Source organism: Hyperolius riggenbachi, chromosome 2 (genome assembly GCF_040937935.1).
Source record: "Hyperolius riggenbachi isolate aHypRig1 chromosome 2, aHypRig1.pri, whole genome shotgun sequence".
Classification (NCBI taxonomy): Eukaryota; Metazoa; Chordata; class Amphibia; order Anura; family Hyperoliidae; genus Hyperolius; species Hyperolius riggenbachi.
In genome coordinates, this window is record NC_090647.1 from 497,420,044 (window position 1) to 497,443,572 (window position 23,529).

The following is a 23,529-nucleotide window of genomic DNA, read 5'->3' on the forward strand; positions in this document are numbered from 1 at the left end:
TTGCATAATTGTGTTCCTTACATATAGTTTATAGAGCATTCCTCAAGCCAAATACTTTTTTTTTGTTTTAATACTCTAATTCCCTATAAACTAAACAAGCCTCGGCCACAGCTCAAAGTGCCTTGGCACTCCATGGAGCAACGGCTTATGGGAGCTCAGTCTGGGCAGGAGGAGGTTACTAGCCAGAGATTTCAGAGGCAAGGGGGGGGGGGAGCAGGAGAGGGGAGTGAGTTGAAGGCTGGAGATGCAGTTGCAGCTTGCCTGTGTGATGTGACAAACAAAACATGGCCGCTGTTATTGTATCACAGGAATAAATAAACATGAAACTGTTGAAGCTGATTTGCTGTGTAAGCTATCTAAACTTTAGATAAGATATATAGACAAGTTACTTGTCTTAGTTAGTTTTTCAACTCGGATCCACTTTAACCTCCTTAGTGGTAACACCGAGCTCGGGGTAAACCACCGTGGAGGATTGCTCAGGCCCCGCTGGGCTGATTTGCATAATTTTTTTTTTATACACGCAGCTAGCACTTTGCTAGCTGCGTGTAACCTCCGATCGCCGCCGCTCCGCGCCGATTCGCCGCTACCCGCCGCGTTAGAGGGTGCCCCCCCCAGACCCCGTGCACTGCCTGGCCAATCAGTGCCAGGCAGCGCTGAGGGGTGGATCGGGACTCCCTCTGACGTCACAACGTGGATGACGTCAGTGACTTCATCGCGCCCGTCGCCATGGCGGCGGGGGAAGCCCTAAAGGAAATCCCGTTCAGAACGAGATTTCCTGATGGGCCTGATCGCCAGAGGCGATCAGAGGGGGCGGGGTGCTATCATGTAGCTAGCGCTAGGCTAGCTACATGATTTAAAAAAAATAAAAATTAAAAACTAGTGCTGCGCTGCCCCCTGGCGGTTTTAATTGACAGCCAGGGAGGTTAAAGGGAACCTAAAGCAAGGCTTCCATATTTATTTTCTTTTCAGCAATACCAGTTGCCTGACTATACTACTATTTGGCTGCAATAGTGTCTGAATCACGTACCAGAAACATGCATGTGGCTACTCCAGTCAGACTTCAGTCAGAGCACCTGATTTGCAGTGCTTATTTAGGCTAAAAGTATTAAAAACAGAGGATCAGCAGGACAGCCAGGTAATATGCATTGTTCAAAGGAAATAAATATGGCAGCCTCTATATCCCTCTCGCTGTAGGTTCCCCTTAACTTGCTGTTTGTGGCTCTTTTAATGTGACCCCGAAATGACTCTCACCAGATTTCCCTCTTGTGTCAGCAATCACTGTCTTTTCCTGCATTAGGTCAGCTGTCATTGCATTTCCTCAATGTTGTCACTGCTTGATCTGAGTATTTGTGCCAACAGTAATGACACTTTCCTGCATCGTGTATCATCACTCATGGCATGTCTGTATTGTGTCACTAATCACAGCAGTTTCCTGCTTTGAAAGAACAATTGTCGTGCTTTCCGTGTAACCGGTAACAGCATTTTCATGTAATAGGTCAGCAGTGGGGTCGCATACAGAGCTCGCCTAATATGCAAATCTTCCCACCCAAGAAGCAGTGGCAAATCAAAGACGCTAGCTGAAAAATGAGTTGATAGCTGTGTTGCTCAACTGCCAGTCAACTGATAAGCATCTAGTGTTTTTGATGTGCTAGTTGTGGCTTCTGCAGTAAGGCCTGCTGCACACCAAAACCCGCTAGCAGATCCGCAAAATGCTAGCAGATTTTTAAACGCTCTTTTTTATTTTTATGAGTCGTTTTGCTAGCGTTTTGCGGATTGCTGCTGCGGATTTCAGTGTAGCAGATTTCATATATTGTTACAGTAAAGCTGTTACTGAACAGCTTCTGTAACAAAACCGCCTGGAAAACCGCTCTGACCTAGCATTTTTCAGAGCGGTTTGAGCTTTTCCTATACTTTACATTGAGGCAGAAACGCATCTGCAAACCGCAAAAGTGCTGCAGGACCCATGTTTGCGGCTTGCTAAAAACCTCAAACCGCTGGTGTGCACCATCCCATTGAAATACATTAGCCACGCGTTTTCACAGGCAGAAGCGGTTTGCGGAACGCTTCAAAAACCGCTCGGTGTGCACCAGGCCTGAGACTGAGCTGCAAAACGGAGCCCTCCAGACTTGTCCTTTTAGCTCTGAACGCAGGAGATAAGGCTCAATTCAATTCAGAGTGCTTCTGTGTGCAAGCTATAAAAATAATAAGCTGTGCTGTCTGAAAATAGCAGCTTGCAATTTGGAGTAAAGAATTAAGGCATAGCAGCATAGGGGGCGATATACAGGCTGGGAACGCGAAGAATCACTCGCGTTCCCATGCCTGTCGGCCGGTGACGGCCAAACCGGAAGTGTTCGCCGGTGGGTCCTGGACCATCGGAGCAGAGCTGCGAGGGCACCGATCGGCTGCAGGGGGCTGAGGGAAGCCCCAGGTGAGTAAATCTCATTTTTCCCCTTGACTTTAGGTTCACTTTAAGCCAAAAAAAAAAAAGTTTTACTCACCTGGGGCATTCCTCAGCCCCCTGCAGCTGTCCGGTCCCCTCACCATTTCCCTCCGATCTTCCTATATGCTTGCTATAGCAGCATAGAGGGAGCTATTGTGGCTGGGAACGCGAAGAATCACTTGCGTGCCCAGCCTGTTGGCTCCTAACGGCAAAACCGGAAGTGGTCGCCGGCGGGGACAGGAGGATCGGAGCGAGGCTGCGAGGAAAAGAAAACACATACCGTATTTTTCAGACCTAGGGTACACCTAGGTTTAGGGGACAAAAACCAGCCCCATACAGAGTGCGCAGGGAAGCACCAGCGCGTGTTTTATCTACTTCGGGAGACTCCACACAATGAGCAACGTCCTCTCTCCCTCACATGGTATGTCTTCCTGGAGTAATGCTTTAGGTTACAGCTAGCCAGAGGATCGTATAACTCTGATAGAGATGATAAACCACAACATTTTGCCGATTTGTATGCAGCCTAGATGTGGGATATCCCAATCGGCAAGAAATACATTTGATTTGGCCTAGTTCCAAGTTACATACAATCTGCCTGACATTTGCACAGCAGGAGGGATGTATACGCATCTGACTGACCATCTCTGACAGCAGATATGAGAGGATGCTAGTTGTCACACGCACAATAAGCACTGTGACACAACAACTTCCTGTCTTCTGCAGAACTGATGGGTTCACATCACGTGCGAGTGAGTCCTAACCAAACATCCTTTACAGGAAAGTCAAACAGATATGTAAAGTAAGTATGACTTATAATATAGAGGATATACTCTGCTGCTCCAATAAAGCCTGCTGCCGCCTTCTTTCGTGTAGAAATGTCCAGCCAATTTTCCTCCGATAGGTACCATGTGATCAAATGAGTACTGGAGGGGCAAAATGTGGCAGATGTACCAGACTACTCAAAATAAATCAATTCGATAACTTAAAAAAAATAAAAATAAAACAGCTCCACATAGCGTAAACACAGATATTTAATTTACTCGAAAACGCCTTGACCGATTTCAACAAAACTTGGTATAAACATCCCTTACTATCTGGGAAGATATGTTCTGGGGTCTCACAGCCTCCCTGCACAAACAGCGGAACCAAACAGCCAATCAGATACCCTCCATTGAGGTCAATGGGAAAATGTAAAAGGCTTCCATTCTCACAGCAATAAAGCCAGAGTCCCCAAACTTGGCACAGTTAGTCACTTGGCGATAGAGGTTAACAATTCAGGGAAAGTGGACGGCACATAAAACAGCCAATTACATTTCAGCCATTCATTTTAAATGTCAAAATGTAAACAATGGCCATTCTTAGACTGTTAATCGCAGGGTTGTCAAACTAGGCACAGTTAGTCATTAGGTAACTGGGATTAATATTCAGGAAAGTGATTGGAGCCTACAACAGCCAATCAAAATTCACCTATTGATTATCAAGGGGAATATTTAAATTGCTGCCATTCTTACACTGTTAATGGCAGAAGCCTCAAACCTGCTACAGTCAGAAATGGGCGAAAGGGTTTTAAATTCAGAACAGGGGGCAGCGCCACAAACAGCCAATCAAATTTAGAGACGAATTTGGCTTTAGAGAAGTATTTAAAGGGTAAAAACAATGCACTATTCTTTTTAAATGAAACAAAAACATAAAAAACAACATATGGTACAATAACAAGTTAGGTTTATTTTCTCTGTTGGAAGAAAAGACACATTGACAGTTTATTCAGTGCGTGATTTCAGACTTTTTCTTCCTTCATATTTACAGTTGCCGTATAAGTGTACAGTACAGATTACATGAGATCACTCTAAACCCACGAATGGTTTACAAAAGGTTCATTAAAGAGAACCCGAGGTGGTTTCCTAAGAATGAAATCCGCACAGAGGCTGGGTCTGCCTATACTGCCCAGCCTCTGTTGCTATCTCAATCCCCCCCTAGGTTCACCCTGGGCTCTGCTATGCCTCATAAATCACAGCTGCGCTGTCAACGCGCAGTGTGTTTACCTATGTAGTGTCACTCTGCGTGCTCCTCTGCCTCCTGCACAGCTTCGGTCCCCGCCCGCGTCCCTTCCCTCCCCGCTGATTGGAGAGAAGGGAGGCTGGGCGGGGACCGGAGCTATGCAAGAGGCGGGGGGAGCAGCGAGTGTGACACTACAGAGGTAAACACAGCCCGCTGCGTGTCAACAGCGCGGCTGTGATTTATGGGGCATAGCAGAGCCCAGGGGGAACTTAGGGAGGATTGAGATAGCAATAGAGGCTGGGCAGTATAGGCAGACCCAGCCTTTGTGTGCGGATTTCATTCTTAGGAAGCCACCTCGGGTTCTCTTTAACACTCTCCAATAACCACTGTAAGAGCACCACCTACAGGCGCTTCAGGGAGCTGCATGAGACAAAGGGCATGTCTCCATTGGTCAATTTTTCTTCATGAGTTGTCTGACAGTTTTGCATTGCTGTCAGTTGTTTTTCTGCATGTGAAAAATGCATTCAAGTGTGAAATAGCCCATTAACATTGGTTGCAGTTTTCCTGTGCAGAAAATACACAGAAAAACTGATGAGTGGAGACAGGCCCCAACACAGTTACACAAAACATACAGATCGCTTCCATCCAAACAAGTGTAAGGGCTGATTCACACTACAAGAGCTTTTTAAACGCTAGAGATTTTAAAAGCTCTTGCTAATGCAATGCTACGGGGGATTATTTACAAAATATAATTGCTCCAGTGTGAACACACACATAGGATAACATTGGCAAGAGCTTTTAAAATCACAAAGCGCTTGGAAATGCTCATGTAGTGTGAACTAGCCCTATGGGGTCACTGTGGTGACTTAAGATCAACACATACCATACAATTAGAAGCTTCAATTTTTCACCAATCCGATAATTTTGATCGTTTGTCCCGAAAAATCTAGAGCTTTTCTTTGTTTTTGATCTATAAATTGTAATGATCGCTGCTGCAGCAGCTATTACTGGAAGTAGTAGTGCTGCAGCTCAGGCAGTTCTGATCTATTTCCATGCAAGCTGCATAGCTTTGTCTGTCTTTCCCTGCTGTCAGCTTGTGACTGATTATCATTCACCTGTGTGGGAATCTGCATGTCTGCTCCCATTGGATGACCTCAGTATAAAGATCTGCTTCCTGCAGGGTTTCCTTGGGTTTTCATAGCTTCAGCTTAAGCCAGTCTTGCTGTCGCTTTAGCCCCCGATCGTGTTTCTTGTTATAAAGATACTTTGCTGGTCTTTGCATCATATATTGGTTCATTGCCAATATATATGCATACCAGCACGTTTATTATTTTTCTTGTATTTGTGTTACGTTAATACATCAGTGTCGCTGATGTATACGTACACGAACTGTTTATATCCTGTGTGCAGTTAGTCAGCTTTCCAGCACGTTTTGGTAGGTTGCGCGTACCGTGACCACCCGTGCTGAGGTAGTTACCCTGCTCCTGGTTCTGTTTGTGGATTGCGTTCATCTCTGCGAAGAGATAACGAATCCTTCTGAATCCTGTTCTGTTACTGTTTGTGGATTGCGTTCATCTCTGCGAAGAGATAACGAATCCTTCTGAATCCTGTTCTGTTACTGTTTGTGGATTGCGTTCATCTCTGCGAAGAGATAACGAATCCTTCTGAATCCTGTTCTGTTACCGTTTGTGGATTGCGTTCATCTCTGCGAAGAGATAGCGAATCCTTCTGAGTCCTGTTCCCTGTGTTACTCCATTCCTAGTCAGCGTTCCTGCTTATGTCATATATCGGTTCATTGCCGATATATACATATGTTAGTCAGACGTTACAAATAGTTTCATTGATAGCTGTAATTGTAATACGCTAGGAAAACATACTTATTGTATATTTATCTGTGTTACGTTCATCTATCTTAATCCTGCTATTTTCTGACTGTCCTGTCCTGTCTTTGTGAGGCACGCCATCGCCGCATCGCATTGGCTGCCTCATTCCAGTCTGTCTGGTTTTGGACGCTTGCTGTCGCTAAGTAGTCGCTAGCTAGCAAGCGTTCATTCTGTCTACCTGTCCTGATCTCCTCAGTTCTGGTGTTTGCGCTCAGCGCTACTTTGCGCTGAGACGTTATAACGAAAGCATTGTTTGTGGCTGTCAGATCTGCACCGGCTCTGTGCGCCACAATCTCCTATTGGAGTCAGTCCTCCCCTCCACTATACTAGGGATAGCCTGTTTCCTTGTGCTAGTGTGTGTACCTCCTCCACGCCAGCTCATGCGTTGCATGCTGACTGTGGAGAATACACCACCAAGCCTTACATAAATCCAATCAAATTTCCCATTTTTATTTTTTTTTTATTTTTGGAGATTGGACATGTTGGAAATTTCAGACCAACTTTATCAAGAATTGTATGGTGTGTGATGGGTTGTCTATTACTTGATGTACAGTTCCAATCAATTTTTTCTGCGCTTTCAATTATTTTATTCATGATTGGGGAAAAATTGAACATAGGTGTGCGGTACATTGGTCAGATTTTTGAAGTTTTACATTCAGTCAGAAAAACTGATCGCAATTCTTGAATTAAACAGATATTTAAAAAATTGTATAGTGTGTGGCCACCTTTAGGCAGGGATAAAGGTCTGATCAATGTAAAGGTAGCCACCAATGATCAATGATAAATCTTACCACATCTATTTAATATGAGGGACTACCCAGTATATTCATTAGAAGTATATCCCCTTAGTTTATTACATAGCTTTGGAAAGATTGTACAATCAAAATTGTATCATGGATGGGCACCTTAAACCAGTATTACAATATATATGAATTACTGGTTCTGGCTCTATTCAAAAATACAAAGGTGATACATAAAGAAATGACTCAACAATAGCCATTGTCCTTTGTTTGCAATGTTTGCTGAAGTTCTATTTGCTCAGGAATGGCAAGGTGTAAAACAAAAGGAACGCAGAGGTCTTTTAAGCCCCATACAAACGCTCAACAGCGGTCTGTTATGCAGCACAATTATCAAAAATGTTTTGTTGTAAAACAAGTTGAAACAACCAAAAAGAAAAGTTGCTTGCTATTGTTCACACAACTGAGAAGACTGATAAGACATCAATCCAACAGTTGGATTGAAGTTTTATCAGTTGTGTGAACAATAGCAAGCAACTTTTTTTGGTTGTTTCACAACAAAAGCTGTTTGATAATCGTGCTGCATAAAAGACCGCTGTTGATCGTGTGTATGGGGCTTTAGACCAAAACAGGAAAAAAGGGCGCCAATCATAGGTGCCCATTCTAAAAGCCACGATTTGCTGCAAAGAAAGGAAATTTGGGTGCCCATGGGGGGCAAATCATTATGGCGCCAGGCAGTTCGGCGCAGGGTGAGCCAGAATGTTGCTCTCCCTGCTGCCTTCTAAACTTCCCGGTTGTGTTAAATACTATTCTCCCTCCAAGTAGCTACATGGAATGAGGTGTAATTCGGAGTGTAGCAGACCCCAAATTAACGCTATGCGGGATGCCCAGCATAGCATTGCTGCTATGGCAGCACCCAGCTCTGGCGTAAAAATAAACTAATCCGACCCAGAGATACCTGATAAAATTGTAGGTACCGAGCCTTGCTGATATGCATATTCCCTTCTTTGCTGCAAATTGTGGCTTTGCAGTGGCGCTTCTGGACATCCAAATTGACTTTCTTTGCAGCAAATTGCTGCTTAGTGGTGGGGGGGAAGGTTAAGGTTGGGGGGTTTAAGTGTTAGGCGCCGCCTTAGGGGGATAAGGGTTAGGCATCAGTAGAGGGAGGTCTTAGGGCTAGGCAAAGGTAGAGTGAGGTCTTAGGGTTAGGAGTCACCTGAGGGGGTTAAGTGTTAGGCATCGATAGAGGGAGGTCTTATGGTTAGGCACAGGTGGATGGAGGGTTCTGTGTGAGAGTAGGGTTAGGTTAAGACATCATTAAATATTGGTAAAGATTAAAAGATTAACAATATTTTACTATTGGAATTAAGCAGCAGAATAGTAATTTTACCAATATTCTACTAGCGGCAATGCCCTGTGCCCTTTTTTTCTAGGCACCTTTTTATACAGAGGGGTACAGTAACACAATGGTGCGCATCAGGATGAAATCAAGGGACCTGTAAGGCTACGGAGACTGGAAGAAGCCTCAGGTAAGTATAATAGAACTTGTTCCTCCTGCCTCAGATTTACTTTAAGTCCATTTTAAGCACACTTCAGTATAAGTACACCAACACTCTTTGCTTACACACATGTACACTTTGGAGAACTCCAGCTGCAAAGTATGGATCCCACCAGACCAACCACTGTGGAGCTGATAACTAATACACGTCAGCTGTCACTGTATTACAGGTTCACTGCATTGTTTAGAGGGTAAAACACGTTGGCCCCCGGAATGTTGAAAGCAGCTCTCTGGAGAAGAATGAGTTTGAGCAGAGACGTGGTTTAGGCCCAGTTGAGCAGCATTTTGGTGGTTTCTCAAAATGCTCAGTGTTCTATTCTGCTGAGCTTAGAGAACTGCTGAGGTGGTACAGCTGTGGTAAAATGTGGAAGCACCATAATAAGAATGCAGTGCATTTGTTCCATGGTTTGTGCACACATGCCCTTATTCAAAGAATAACAGGAAACTGGATTATTACCACCATATTTCAGATAAAAAAAATTTGGTGCCACATTAAATTAAGGAAATCACTTTGTGAAAAAAAAAGAGTCAGTGATCAACTAAAAGCTTTCAGCGCACAAAATGGCTGCCAATGCCACAATCAGGCCAAGCCTTACCAAGTCTCTTGTAGGAAATGACTTGTGTCACTCTCAGTAACCAATCACATCCTCCCTTTTATCCCTTCAGCGAGGATTATAACTAACAGGTTTCAGACAAAAAGCAAGGTTTCCTCTGAACTGAAAAATTAGCTTCATTCTCAACTGTATACAAGTAAACTGTGTGAAGCTGTGCTGATGAATAGATGCCGTGTGACAGAGCAAGGATGATGACTCCATTTTGTATACTGGTGCTCAGGCTGAATATATCACAGTGAAACTGGGCAGCTCGATGCAATAATAAACGTGTGCCATAGGCACAGGTGTCACGCCTGAAATGATTTAGCAACCAAATTCTCCCTTTTCGGTTTGTAATTTGAACAATAATAACAAAATCTACGTTCAAAAATAACAGGACCCAACTTGGGACGATTATTATAGATACACTACAGCCTCAGCTAAAATAGGTAGGTCACCTAACCTTCTGCTCTTTTAAAGCACCTTTAGGCTCTTTTACACCAAAAATCGCAAACACGTTATGCATTTCGGGTTTTGCTATTTTCACTATGTTGGCCTCAATGGAAATGCAGGAAAAAAATGCAGCAGAACTAGGATTGCCTGTTTAGAAAAATCGCAAATGCATTCAGTATGAATGCATTCCAACAATTACAATTGTATCTTTACTGTACGTGTGTTTGGAAAATTGCAAGCCTTTTCAAAAACAATGGAACGCAGGTGGTGTGAAAGGGTCCTTAAAAAAAAAAAAGCCTTGATCACGTTTTTTTTTAAAGTCCCGTTGTGGTCTGGTGACAATTTAGTTATTCTCTCACACCTATGACCCCCTGTGTCTTCCACAATCCTGACTCAAGCTACAAAGACCTACCACATTCCTGGCTCAGTTAGGGTTAATGGGATGTAGTGTAACAAAGCTAGAAACCCTTTCTACACAGACAGAGGGTTAAGCAGTGGGAGTGTTTACCAGGCAGTTTAAAGGAAGGACAAATGAAGCAAGAAGTATATGGAGGCTGCCATATTTATTTCCTTTTAACCATCCTGGTGTTCAATTAATTGCGACCATACGGCCACGGGTGGCTTTTAAAAAAAAAAAAAAAAAAATGTGTCTAAGTTGGTTTAACTGGCACTAAGCTCCCGCCAAGGTGGGTAAGCAATACCAGTTGCCTGGCAGCCCTGCTGATCTATTTGGCTGCAGCAGTGTCTGAATCAACCAAAAAACAAGCATGCAGCTTATTTTGTCAGATTTAACAAAAATCTCAGAGACCCCTAATCTGCTGCATGCTTCTCAGGGTCCATGGCTATAAGTATAAGAGTCACAGGATCAGCAGGATAGCCAGGCAACTGGTATTGCATAAAAGGAAATAAATATGGCAGCCTCCATACTCAGCATGGTAGAATATAAAGAGGCACACAGATGGCAATTTCCCAAACTTGTGTTTATTGGAGACACGATCACAAATGATAAGTTTCAGAGCAAACAGCCTCCAGCACTCCCCTAAGCTGAAAGGGATACTGTAGGGGGTCGGGGGAAAATGAGCTGAACTTACCCGGGGCTTCTAATGGTCCCCCGCAGACATCCTGTGCCCGCACAGCCACTCACCGATGCTCCGGCCCCGCCTCCAGTTCACTTCTGGAATTTCTGACTTTAAAGTCAGAAAACCACTGCGCCTGCGTTGCCATGTCCTCACTCCCGCTGATGTCACCACGAGTGTACTGCGCAGACACAGACTATACTGGGCCTACGCTGTGCGCTCTTGATATCAGCGGGATCGAGGACACGGCAACGCAGGCGCAGTGGTTTTCAGACTTTAAAGTCTGAAATTCCAGAAGTGAACCGGAGGCGGGGCCGGAGCATTGGTGAGTGGCTGCGCGGGCACAGGATGTCTGCGGGGGACCATTAGAAGCCCCGGGTAAGTTCAACTCATTTTCCCCCGACCCCCCTACAGTATCCCTTGAAGTCTGGCATCAGCACATCCGCTGCTTGGTAAACAGAACAGGAACGGACATACATGAATGGGTGTATGTGACAACACAGAGCCACTGTACTTGTCCAAGGCCACACCACTGCCCCCTGCAGTACAATGGAGTATATGTGTACCGGCACGCATTATCCTTTACTTCCTGTCCTATATACCAAAAGGATGCACGTTACAGGCCAGGTAGTCACTGGGACAGGGAGGCAGGGGAAATTTCTCCAACAAAGTCAGAGACAGCAGTCACAACATGATCAAGGTTTTAGTTATTACCACTGTATACAAAAACAAGCAGAAAAAATGTTTCTGGCTCCCAGTTAGTATAGCGAATTTATAAGGTACACTGTGCTTCAGAAAGCAAGTCAGTCGCAGCCACCTAAAGGTAAAGTTCCTCTGAGAATTTATAGAGTTTCCGGAGTACAAAAAAAGCATTTTACTCTCCCTTTTCACTAAAATCTCACTTTCCAGTAGCTGTAAAACATATGCAAAAAAATGTCAAAATGGTAAATACCCTGATTGTTTACAAATATTTTGTGTGTTCATGTGACTCATAACTGCTGCACTGCGTATTCCTCCACAGCAAAAAATAACTAACACAGGCAGCACGGTGGCATAGTGGTTAGAACTCTCGCCTTGCAGTGCTGAGTCCCTGTTTCAAATCCCAGCACCGTCTCCACAGAGTTTGTATGTTCTCCTCGTGTCTGTGTGGGTTTCCTCTGGGCACTCTGTTTTCCTCCCACATCCCAAAAACATACAGATAAGTTAATTGCTTTCCCCCTAAAAGTTGCCCTAGACTACAATGGACATATGCCTATGGTAGGGATTAGATTCTGAGCTCCTTTGAGGGACAGTTAGTGACAGGACTATGTTCTCTATAAAGCGCTACGGAAGATGTCGGCACTATATAAATACTAAATTATTATAACCTCCTTCTCAATAATGGAGGTGCAGGGGGTGGGGATCATTCGCCACCTAATGAGAAGTGTGGCACCACTTCTCATTAGGTGGCGAATGATCAGCAGGTAAGTGGGTTTTACACCAGGCATTTGGACAGTATGAGGCGAGAGCAGTGAAACTGGGCGAATAGTGGTGTGACTTGTAAAACTGAAATATTTACCAGTTCTTCTTAAACGTTCTGGTGGGAAACTGTCAATTATGACATGCATGCAAACGGCTTGAATTTGGACAAATCAGTTGTCATCAGGAAATAGACCTGATTGGTTCAAGTTTAAGCTAAACAATTTGCATAAAATCTGCATTCAATCAAAAACTATTTGGATCAGTGACAATCTCTGGGGCATACCATATTAAGTTATGAAGGGGGGAGCCTTCAAGCGGACCTGAACTCTAAACTTCCTCTCTGCTTTAAAGTATACCTGAAGTGACGTGTTACATGATGAGATAAACATGTGTAAGTACAGTGCCAAGCACACTAATAACTATGCTGTGTTCCTTTTTTTCTTTCTCTGCCTGAAAGAGTTAAATATCAGGTATGTAAGTGGCTGACTCAGACAGGAAGTGACTACAGTGTGACCCTCACGGATAAGAAATTCCAACTATAAAGCACTTTCCTAGCAGAAAATGGCTTCTGAATGCAGGAAAGAAATAAAAAGGGTCAATAGTTCATAGATTTTAGCTCTTGCATACTTCAATGAATGTATCATTCAGAAAAAACAATAGAACAGTTAAAACTTAAAAAGTAGATTTAAGCATAAAATTAAACTGTGGAATATCTTAAAAAGTCATTTTTAGGAGAAGGAAGAATACAATTGTTTGTTTATTTCATTAATTTATTTTTGCTTCGGGTGTCCTTTAAAAGAAACGCAACAGCATAATATAACCTTCAAAGAAAAACATTTCTCGGTTACAGCGGATACAAATCCTGCAATAAATCAGCGGTGTGTCTAATTCCTGCCTTCACGGAAGCAGACATTGTAAACGTCCTGTGTTTAAAAATTAGCTGCTCTGCCGAGGCAGCCAGCTGACACAGCTGAGAGATCAAATTACACTGGTGACTAGTAGTCACATATGAGGGGGAATTAGACAGGCTAAACTCTCTAAATACATGCAGGGTGCATTTCTCACGGTTTTCCTTCTGTCCTGCGCAAGAGTTCAGGTCCACTTATAAGGACTTTCAGCTATAAGAACACTAATCCGTTAATAAGTGTCCACACCGGTTTGTCACTCTATCACATCCACAGCACACACACACTCTAGTTCTGATCATGAAAGCTACTCCAGGGCAAAATGAAGAAGGTCTACATTGTCTAAGCGTCAGAAGTAACCCATCAACATGCTAAAACCAAACACAGAAATTCAGCGGTTTCCCCGTTTTGCAGGGAGTTTTATAAACACACGGTTGAATTACTATTTCCAGATGCAAACTAAGAAGTCTTTTTTGCAGTTTGAAACAAAATAATAGACATAAAAGTATAGCGTTTAGTTCACATGCAACATAATAATAAAAAAAACAACAAAAAGTCATTTCCCCAACTTCGTCTTAAGATAGCGGAGAGACAAGTGTGCGTACCAGCGATGTACAAAGGTGGAGTTATGGAGTAAAAACGCTTATGTCTTCCACGGCGTGGCCCGCTAAACGAAGAGCCCTCAATGTTTCCTGCCGCCAATATTTAAGTAAAATGGCGCGCAGCTTTGAAAAACAGTATCTCATCTTCGTCTTGACGCTCTGCCTCAAGTTAAAGCCCCCGGGACTTTCCAGTAGGAAACGTGACGGCCGACTGATAAAAAGGACAGAGATGAGCCAAGACAGCCGAACCATATTTAGAATCAGTCACTGCCACCACTGTCGTCGGCAGCGTCCTGACATCTCGATGCTTAAAGTTTTGTGAAGTGAAATGGACGTTAGTCTCGTAACACGTCGACACAAGTTCTTCAACTTAAATGGATGGGCATGTAGTCTGGCCTTCTGGTCTGGATTATTTTTGGTTTAGCTTTACGCTCGCCGTCCTCGTCTTCGTCCACCTCGAGCTCAGTTTCAGGATCGCTCTCGCAGACGTGGACCACCACGCTGGGAGTGGTGTCGGTGGCTGCATGCAGTTCATACTGCTCGCCTGCAGGGACAGAAAGAGGAAAATAAATAAGTAAAAGTTATCAATAGCAAAAGTTAACATGGTACTAAACTAAAAGATTAGCCACAGCATGAATACCTTTATGGGAAAAAAAACACCTATATGGAAGTAGAAATGGTGCAGATTTATTGCAGGATTTGTATCAGTTATAACAAAGAAGTGTATTTCTTCAAAGGCTATTTTGCTGTTGCGTATCTTAGAGCAGAGAGGACGTTCTGAGTTCAGGTCCTCTTGAAAAGGAAATACATATGACGGAAACAGTAAATTTGGGCGCCTGAGGCAAGTGGACAAAAAGGGCGCCTCCATTCACTCCCATAATAAATATCGTTTAACCTCCCTGGCGGTTAATTTATTTTGCCAAATGGGCAAAAATCCTTTTTTTGTTTTTGTTTCATGTAAAGCTACCAGAGTGGTAGCTACATGAAACACCACTAGAGGGCGCATGTGGCCCTCTAGTGCGATCGTCGCCGGCATCAATAGCAAACAGGGGAGCGCGTATATAACGCGTTCCCCTGTTTGGCTTCTCCTGTCGCCATGGCGACGATCGGCATGACGTCAGGCGCACTCGATCCAGCCCATAGCGCTGCCCGGAACTCATTGGTCCGGGCACCGCAGGGCTCTGGCGGGGGGGCCCTCTTCCGCCGCTGCGTGTGGGCGATCGCCGCAGAGCGGCGGCGATCGAGCTGTGCGCGCGGCTAGCAAAGTGCTGGCTGCGCGCACAGCACTTTGAATGGGGCGAATTGCCCCAACAGAGCCTGAGAAATCCTCCTGCGCGGCATAGCCCGAGCTCAGCTCTGGCTTACCGCCAGGGAGGAAAAAAGGGAGCCGGAAAAAAATAACGTTTTACAAGCGGCGCCCGGAGACTTTTACTGTTTTATAACTGTTTCTCATGATTACACATTATTTAATGATTTATAATTTTTTTAAACATTTTTAAACGAAAAACAGTACAATCTTTTTTTCAAACGTTATTAATGCTTATCACAGGGGGGGTCTTAGGTTTAGGCACCACCAGGGGGGTCTTAGGTTTAGGCACCACCAGGGGGGTCTTAGGTTTAGGCACCACCAGGGGGGTCTTAGGTTTAGGCACCACCAGGGGGGTCTTAGGGTTAGGCACCTCCAGGGGGGTCTTAGGTTTAGGCACCACCAGGGGGGTCTTAGGTTTAGGCACCACCAGGGGGGTCTTAGGGTTAGGCACCACCAGGGGGGTCTTAGGGTTAGGCACCACCAGGGGGGTCTTAGGTTTAGGCACCACCAGGGGGGTCTTAGGGTTAGGCACCTCCAGGGGGGTCTTAGGGTTAGGCACCTCCAGGGGGGTCTTAGGTTTAGGCACCACCAGGGGGTCTAGGGGTTAGGGGTAGGTACAGGGAGGATTCTGTGTGAGAGTAGGGTTAGGTATAGCTTTACTAAAATTCTTATTAATCTTTTATAAAACATTATACATTTCACTTTTTAAACAGGGAAGATTAACGTTTTTACAATTGCCGATTTCATACACATTATTTAATAATTTATAACTTTATAAAACATTATTTTGAAACAAAATATATCAATTTTTTTTAAACGCTATTCATGCTTATCGTTTTAAACCCTGCGCCCTTTTTTCCCCGACGCCCTTTTTTAACGTACGCACATATGACAGCCTCCATACACAGCTCGCCTCGGGTCTTTTTTAAAGATTACGGTTACTGTGTTCAAATCAAATATAATAGCTTTATTGGTATGACCAAGATTCATACAGGTATTGCCAAAGCAAGGGGAAAAAGGGGGACATGAAAGGGGGTGGGGTGGGGTAGGGAGACAATTGCTAAGCAGTCTGTGGACATTTTTAGGTTTACAGTTCCATTATGCTCTTCAGTCTGTGGCATGCTGTGACATAGTGTGCAGCGATTGTCACTGTGGATTCCTCTTCTCCTAGTAGGATATATGTTTTTCTCTCATCTTCTAATGTAAGAAAGTCTGGGAATAGTTCCAACAATTTCTCCAATCAACTAGTGTGAGTGTCACACGCTGGGATACAGCTCTCCCCTTTGCCCTCGTGTAGGAAAAATGTGCTGCACAGAATTAAAAATAAAGCGGGATGATTTTGTCTGGAAAGAATGGAAACTTGGCCCTCACGCCTGTTATATAATCACACCGGCTATTTCTGGACTGCTGAGAGAAAATGTTCAGTAAACGCTTCTTTCCGCACACAGGAAGACTCACAGCTGCGGGAAGTGATCTGGCTTATCCCTGTGGAAGGCCTGGGCCACTTTCCTTCGAAGTGTACCTGTCACCCCCACATTGCTGACGCTGCACTTTTGTAGGCGACGCCCCTATACAACTAGTGACATCACGGTGGTGTAAAACAGCAGAGAGATGGTGGTGTTCATCTTCACCTACAGACAAGATAACATCTAGTTGGAGAAGGCCTGGTACAGATAAGAAAATCTGCTGCCAACCTCTCCGGCTACCAACCATTCCTATCGATTTCCCAATCAAAATTCCAATGTTAATACTGCTCTTGTGTACAACGCTGATGCAGCATAACAATACTCTGGAATTTATAAAGCCAAAACGGAGCCAATAAGATAGCAGGCTTCTAAAACCGCCCTCAAACTGCCTGTCCATGTGAATGGGATCATTTTAAAGGAAACTTTAGTCAGTGGTAAGTGCAGGCAGACATTTTTGTTGCCTTTTAAAGCAGACCTGAGCTCAGAACTTCCTCTCTGCTCTAAAAGATGAGCCACAGCATAATAATCTTTAAAGAAACACACTGTTACAGCCGATACAAATACCGCAATAAATCTTCTTTCATGGAAGCAGACCTATTGTTAACATCCTGTGTTTACAAATGAGCAGCTCTGCCGTGGCAGAGGATATTCCTGAGCTGACACAGCTGCAGAGATTAAATTACCTTGGTGATTACTCACAGATGAGGGCGGACTAGACAGGCTAAACCAGGCATGGGTAAACCTGGCCCTCCAGCTGTTGAGGAACTACAAGTCCCACAATGCATTGCAGGAGTCTGACAGCCACAGTCATGAATCATAGGCAAAAGCATTGTGGGATTTGTAGTTCCTTAACCTCCCCGGCGTTCTATTGAGATCGCCAGGGAGGCTGCGGGAGGGTTTTTTTTCAATTAAAAAAAAACTATTTCATGCAGCCAACTGAAAGTTGGCTGCATGAAAGCCCACTAGAGGGCGCTCCGGAGGCGTTCTTCCGATCGCCTCCGGCACCCAGAACAAACAAGGAAGGCCGCAATGAGCAGCCTTCCTTGTTTGGCTTTCCTCGTCGCCATGGCGACGAGTGGAGTGACGTCATGGACGTCAGCTGACGTCAGCCGCCTCCGATCCAGCCCTTAGCGCTGGCCGGAACTGATTGGTCCGGCTGCGCAGGGCTCGGGCGGCTGGGGGGACCCTCTTTCGCCACTGCTCGCGGCGGATCGCCGCAGAGCGGCGGCGATCAGGCAGCACACGCGGCTGGCAAAGTGCCGGCTGCGTGTGCTGCTTTTTATTTGAAGCAAATCGGCCCAGCAGGGCCTGAGCGGCAGCCTCCGGCGGTGATGGACGAGCTGAGCTCGTCCATACCGCTCAGGAGGTTAACAGCTGGAGGGCCAAGTTTGCCCATGCCTGGGCTAAACTCTCTAAATACACACAGGGTGCATCTCTCTAGGTTTTCCTTCTGTCCTGTGCGAGAGTACGCTTTAGAAAAGTCACTACTTGGCTGGCTGAAAATGCTTCTGCTTCTAATTCTTTCTGAATCAGTGACGCAGAACAAGTATGCAGATGCAATTTTCTGACTCCAGTCTGACTCCATGACTGCATGCTTGCTCAGAAGAAATGATAATTTATTGTCTGAAGTATACAGTGCACAAGAAAACAAATCAGCAACAGAGGTTTTTCTTATTAGGAGGATTCTTACCTGGACCAAGTTTGGAAATGGCGTAAATGAGATCATAGTTAATAACCGGGGTGGCATCTCCCTCTTGTTTCCAGCCCACTGGAGGGGAGGAGGGTGGTGAGATGAGAAACTGCTTCTCAGGGTTCGGTGGGGCCAGATGAGAGCTGCCTATATGTAAAGTCTGAAACAAGAATCAGAAAACACAAGATAAGAGGACAAGCAAGATATACCGAGAGCCTAAAACACCAGCACTGTGCATACGTTATCTCAGCTAAGAGTATGACTGCAGAATACACAGAGGAACTGTAACAGAGGATTGACCTTCATCTTAATCAAAACACAGAACATTTATATCGTGCTTTTCTCCTGGCGGACTCAAAGCACCAGAGCTGCAGCCACTGGGACGCGCTCTATAGGCAGTCGTAGTGTTAGGCAGACTTGCCCAAGGTCTCCTACTGAAGAGGTACTGGCTTACTGAACAGGCAGAGCAGAGATTGGAACCAAGGTCACGTTTATCAGAGGCAGAGCCCTTAAAGGGACACTTAAGCCAGAAAAAAAAAAGTGTTCTACTCACCTGGGGCTTCTACCAGCCCCCTGCAGCAGTCCTGTGCCATGGCAGCCACTCACTAATCCTCCGGTCCCCCGCTGTCAGCTAGTTTTGTTTTTGCCGACAGGCCCGGCCACGCGTAGCTTTCTCCGCATTTCCGACTGTAATTAGCGCTATTGCGGGCCGCAACGCGTACAAAGATACGCGTTGCCGCATTACCTACGGCCCGCAATAGCGCTAATTACAGCCGGGAATGCGGAGGAAGCTACGTGTGGTCTGTCCTGTCGGGCCTGTCGGCAAAAACGAAACTAGCTGGCAGCGGGGGACCAGAGGATTAGTGAGTGGCTGCCAGGGCACAGGACTGCTGCAGGGGGCTGGTAGAAGCCCCAGGTGAGTAAAACTCATTTTTTTTTCTGGCTTAAGTGTCCCTTTAACCATTACACTATCCAGCCAATAATAAGTAGCTATTGCCCCCTTTCCCATGAGAAATCTTCACCTTTTCTTAAACAGATCATCAGGGGGGTCTGTATGGCTGACAATGAGGTGAAACCCCTCCCACAGTGTGATGTCAGGACCTAGGACCTAACAGTTTCCTGCTCCCGTGAGCCTTGCTGCATTGTGGGAAATAATGGCTATTTCCAGCTGCCAAGCAACCAACCCTCTGTGCATATGTATATCTATAATCAAACATTTTAACCTATCTCATTGTTAGTGGGTGTGGTTATAGATAATGGCAGTTGGTGCTGTCTTTTTTTTTTCATGTCTGCCAGTAGTAAAGATGATGACGTGCAGGCTCATTGTGGTTCAAACAACAAATCAACAAATTACATGGCCAATATCAATCATTTCTTGATCTCTTCTATTTTTAAATTTCTCACTTTGAAAAGTATTGATTTATTTTTTCCCTTTTTTGGTAAAGTTCCTCTTTAAACCTTGTGCACATGGCAAACCAACGTCACCTTTAAAAAGTAACCTGAAGGGGAACAAGTGCCATAAATTTGAAAAGATTAGGTATGAATAAAAAAGTAGAATTCGCAACAGTTTTATTACATATGAATGTCCAGTCTAATGACCAGAGCCGGCCTTTTGGGGTGGCAATTGGGGCAATCGCCCCAGGCCCCGCACTTTCTGCAGCGGTGGGTAGAGCGGGCAAAGTAGTTTAAAACTCACGTTTCTTCCTCCGATGCTCACAGCTTCATTCTCTTTCCTGTGCCGGCATCGGTGTATTGGTAACAGCGCCCCCTGTGGTGACATGCGGTCACGTCATTCCAGGGGGCGCTGTTACCAATACACAGATGCCGGGACAGGAAAGAGATGGAAGCTGTGAGCATCGGAGGAAGACACGTGAGTTTTTAACAACTATGCCCGCTCTCCCCACTGCTGCAGCCACCTTCCCATCTAACATGTACTGCAGGCACCTATCTAATCTATACTGCAGGCACCTATCTAATCTATACTGCGGGGCACCTACCTATCTAATCGATACTGCAGGCACCTATCTAATCGATACTGCAGGCACCTATCTAATCGATACTGCAGGCACCTATCTAATCGATACTGCAGGCACCTATCTAATCGATACTGCAGGCACCTATCTAATCGATACTGCAGGCACCTATCTAATCGATACTGCAGGCACCTATCTAATCGATACTGCAGGCACCTATCTAATCTATACTGCAGGCACCTATCTAATCTATACTGCAGGCACCTATCTAATCGATACTGCAGGCACCTATCTAATCGATACTGCAGGCACCTATCTAATCTATACTGCAGGCACCTATCTAATCTATACTGCAGGCACCTATCTAATTTATACTGCTGGGCACCTACCTATCTAATCTGTACTGCAGGCACCTATCTAATCTATACTGCAGGCACCTATCTAATCGATACTGCAGGCACCTATCTAATCGATACTGCAGGCACCTATCTAATCGATACTGCAGGCACCTATCTAATCTATACTGCGGGGCACCTATCTAATCTATACTGCAGGCACCTATCTAATCTATACTGCAGGCACCTATCTAATCTATACTGCAGGCACCTATCTAATCTATACTGCAGGCACCTATCTAATCTATACTGGGGGCACCTACCTATCTAACCTATACTGGGGGCACCTACTTATCTAAACTATACTGCAGACACCTACCTATCTAACCTATACAGAGTGTGTGAGAGTGTATGTGTGTGTGTGTGTGTGTGTGTATGAGAGAGAGTGTGTGTTTCATGTGTGATTCGTGTGTGTGTGTGTGTGTGTGTGTGTGTGTGTGTGTGTGTGTGTGTGTTTCATGTGTGATTCGTGTGTGTGTGTGTGTGTGTGTGTTTCATGTGTGATTCGTGTGTGTGTGTGTGTGTTTCATGTGTGATTCGTGTGTGTGTGTGTGTGTTTCATGTGTGATTTGTGTGTGTGTGTGTGTGTGTGTGTGTGTGTGTGTGTGTGTGTGTGTGTGTGTGTGTGTGTGTGTGTGTGTGTGTGTGTGTGTGTGTGTGTGTGTGATTCGTGTGTGTGTGTGTGTGTGATTCGTGTGTGTGTGTGTGTGTGTGTGTGTGATTCGTGTGTGTGTGTGTGTGATTCGTGTGTGTGTGTGATTCGTGTGTGTGTGTGTGATTCGTGTGTGTGTGTATCCACAGCATATGTCTAGGCCCCGCATATGACCCTCGCCCCAGGCCCCGCATACTCTAAGGCCACCTCTGCTAATGACACTGTATGGAGTTCTCCTTTAACGTCACCCTCTGTGTAGCCCCCGTAGTGTTTGCCCCTTTATTTGGATATCATCCGCTTCCCACTACCATGAAACATGGAGGACAGACCTGAGCAAAGTACAGCTTGATCTCCTTCCCCAGGAACTCAGTCTTGTGCAGCTGGATTCTGGCCTCAGCAGCAGACAGGGGGTTGCTGAAGTTGATTCTCACCCTCTTGAAGCTTTTGAAGTACTGGAAGGTGGCCTCTTTGTCATACGTTCTAAACAGGGATTCAAACTTTGCCTGAAAGGAGAAAAAAAAATACTCAAAGCGGATCCGAGATGAAAACCTAACTATAACAATTAACTTGTCTATATATCTTATCTAAAGTTTAGACACACAGCAAATCTAGCTGCACACAGCTTCAACGGTTTATGATTATTTATTCCTGTGATACGAGGGCAGCCATGTTCTGTTTGTCATATTGTCACAGGCTGAGGGCTGGAGATGCTATTAGTTTGCCTGTGTGTAAATTCAGTCCCCTCTCCTCCACTCTGCCTCTGAAATCAATGGCTAGTAACCTCCTCCTCCTGCCCACACTGAGCTCCCATAAGCCCTTGCTACAGTGCCAAGGCACAAAAGGAGCTGTGTTAGGAATTAGAGTATTCAAACAAAACAAAAAAAGTATTTGGCTTGAGGAATTCCCTATAAACTATATGAAAGTAATATAATTATGCAATGAGTAAAAGTTTATCTCAGGTTCCCCTTTAAGATTACTTCAGTGTCTGGCAGCCTGTGCAATGATACAAAATGGAGTCTTCAGTTCCAGATGACTGAGTTACAGCCATGCTTATGAAATACAGTATTCAAAATGCCCCCATCTCCCCAGCCCCACCGATGGCTTGTGGTACCAGTTCCTAGCCCTCTGCACAAGCAGGTACCAAGAGCCCCAGCTGCAGACAGCTGCTATGATGATTCTGTACTTTCCACTGATCACCCCAGCCTCTAGATGGCGATAGACTACATTCAGCAACATGCACTAGCACCAAACATGTTTCAGGGCAGTGGTGGTGGAGAACAGATCCATGGAATTAGGTGCCAGTTTACTTACTCATGTTTTATTTGTCAATTGTTGAGCTACAATACATGAAACAGTGAATGCAAGAAATCACTTCAGGGCTCACAAAATCAGACCAGAAGGCAGATTTTAGTTGTGCCTTAAAGCAGACATGAACTCTGAACTTATTTTCTGCTGTAAAAGATATGCAACAGCATAATAGCCTTTAAAGAAAAAAACATTTATTGGCTACAGCTGGTACAAATCCTGCAATAAATCTGCAGTGTGTCTACTTCTTGCTTTCATGGAAGCAGACATAGAGCTAACATCCTGTGTTTACAAATTAGCTGCTCCGTTGAGATTTCTGAGCTAACAGCTGAGAGATCGAATTACAGTTGTGATTAGATGAAGGGTAATTAGACAGGCTAGACTCGCTAAATACATACAAGGTGCATTTCTCTCTGTTTTCCTATTGTCCTGTGCAAGTGCCTCAGAAGCAGGGGTCTACTGAGGGCATTCTAATTCAAACATGCTTGAAGCTTTGCCAACATTCCTTCAACCTAAAGGTAGCCATACACTGGTCGATTTGCCATCAGATTCGACCAACAGATAGATCCCTCTCTGATCGAATCGGATCAGAGAGGGATCATATGGCTGCCTTTACTGCAAACAGATTGTGAATCGATTTCAGCCTGAAACCGATCACAATCTGTGGAGCTGCCACCGCCTGCCCGTCAGCTATACATTACCTGATCTCCCCCGCTCTCCGCTGTCTTCTTCTCCGTGCTGGTCTCCGGTCTGGCTGGTTTGCTTCACTGAACTTCCTGTCCAGGGGAGGTTTAAACAGTAGAGGGTGCTCTACTGTTTAAACTTCCTGCCGGGACAGGAAGTTCATTGAAGCTGCAGCCCTGGAGCCCGGAACGGAGAAGAAAAAAGCGGAGACCGGGGGAGTAGCGCCGGCCGGAACAGGTAATGCATCTCCGCTGTATTGTGTCGGTCGTTGGGCATTCGAATGCCGCCATCAACGCACTCTCAACCCGCCGGCGATCAAGAAAAATCTTTCGCAATAACGGATCAACGG

At 45.0% G+C, this 23,529-nt stretch overlaps 1 protein-coding gene across 2 annotated transcripts in view; it reads right to left on the reverse strand.

Annotated features, from left to right (window-relative positions):
• Positions 1 to 12,948: 12,948 nt before the first annotated feature.
• RCAN1 (regulator of calcineurin 1) overlaps positions 12,949 to 23,529 on the reverse strand; it is a 119,636-nt gene continuing 109,055 nt past the window's right edge. For both annotated transcript variants that reach the window (XM_068270452.1, XM_068270451.1), the window contains exons 2-4: positions 21,521 to 21,694; positions 18,172 to 18,331; positions 12,949 to 14,250 (exon numbers count right to left, since the gene is read on the reverse strand). In XM_068270452.1, coding sequence (XP_068126553.1) covers positions 14,072 to 14,250; positions 18,172 to 18,331; positions 21,521 to 21,694 — 513 coding nt within the window. In that variant the 3' untranslated portion in view covers positions 12,949 to 14,071. The remainder of the gene's footprint in view (positions 14,251 to 18,171; positions 18,332 to 21,520; positions 21,695 to 23,529) is intronic.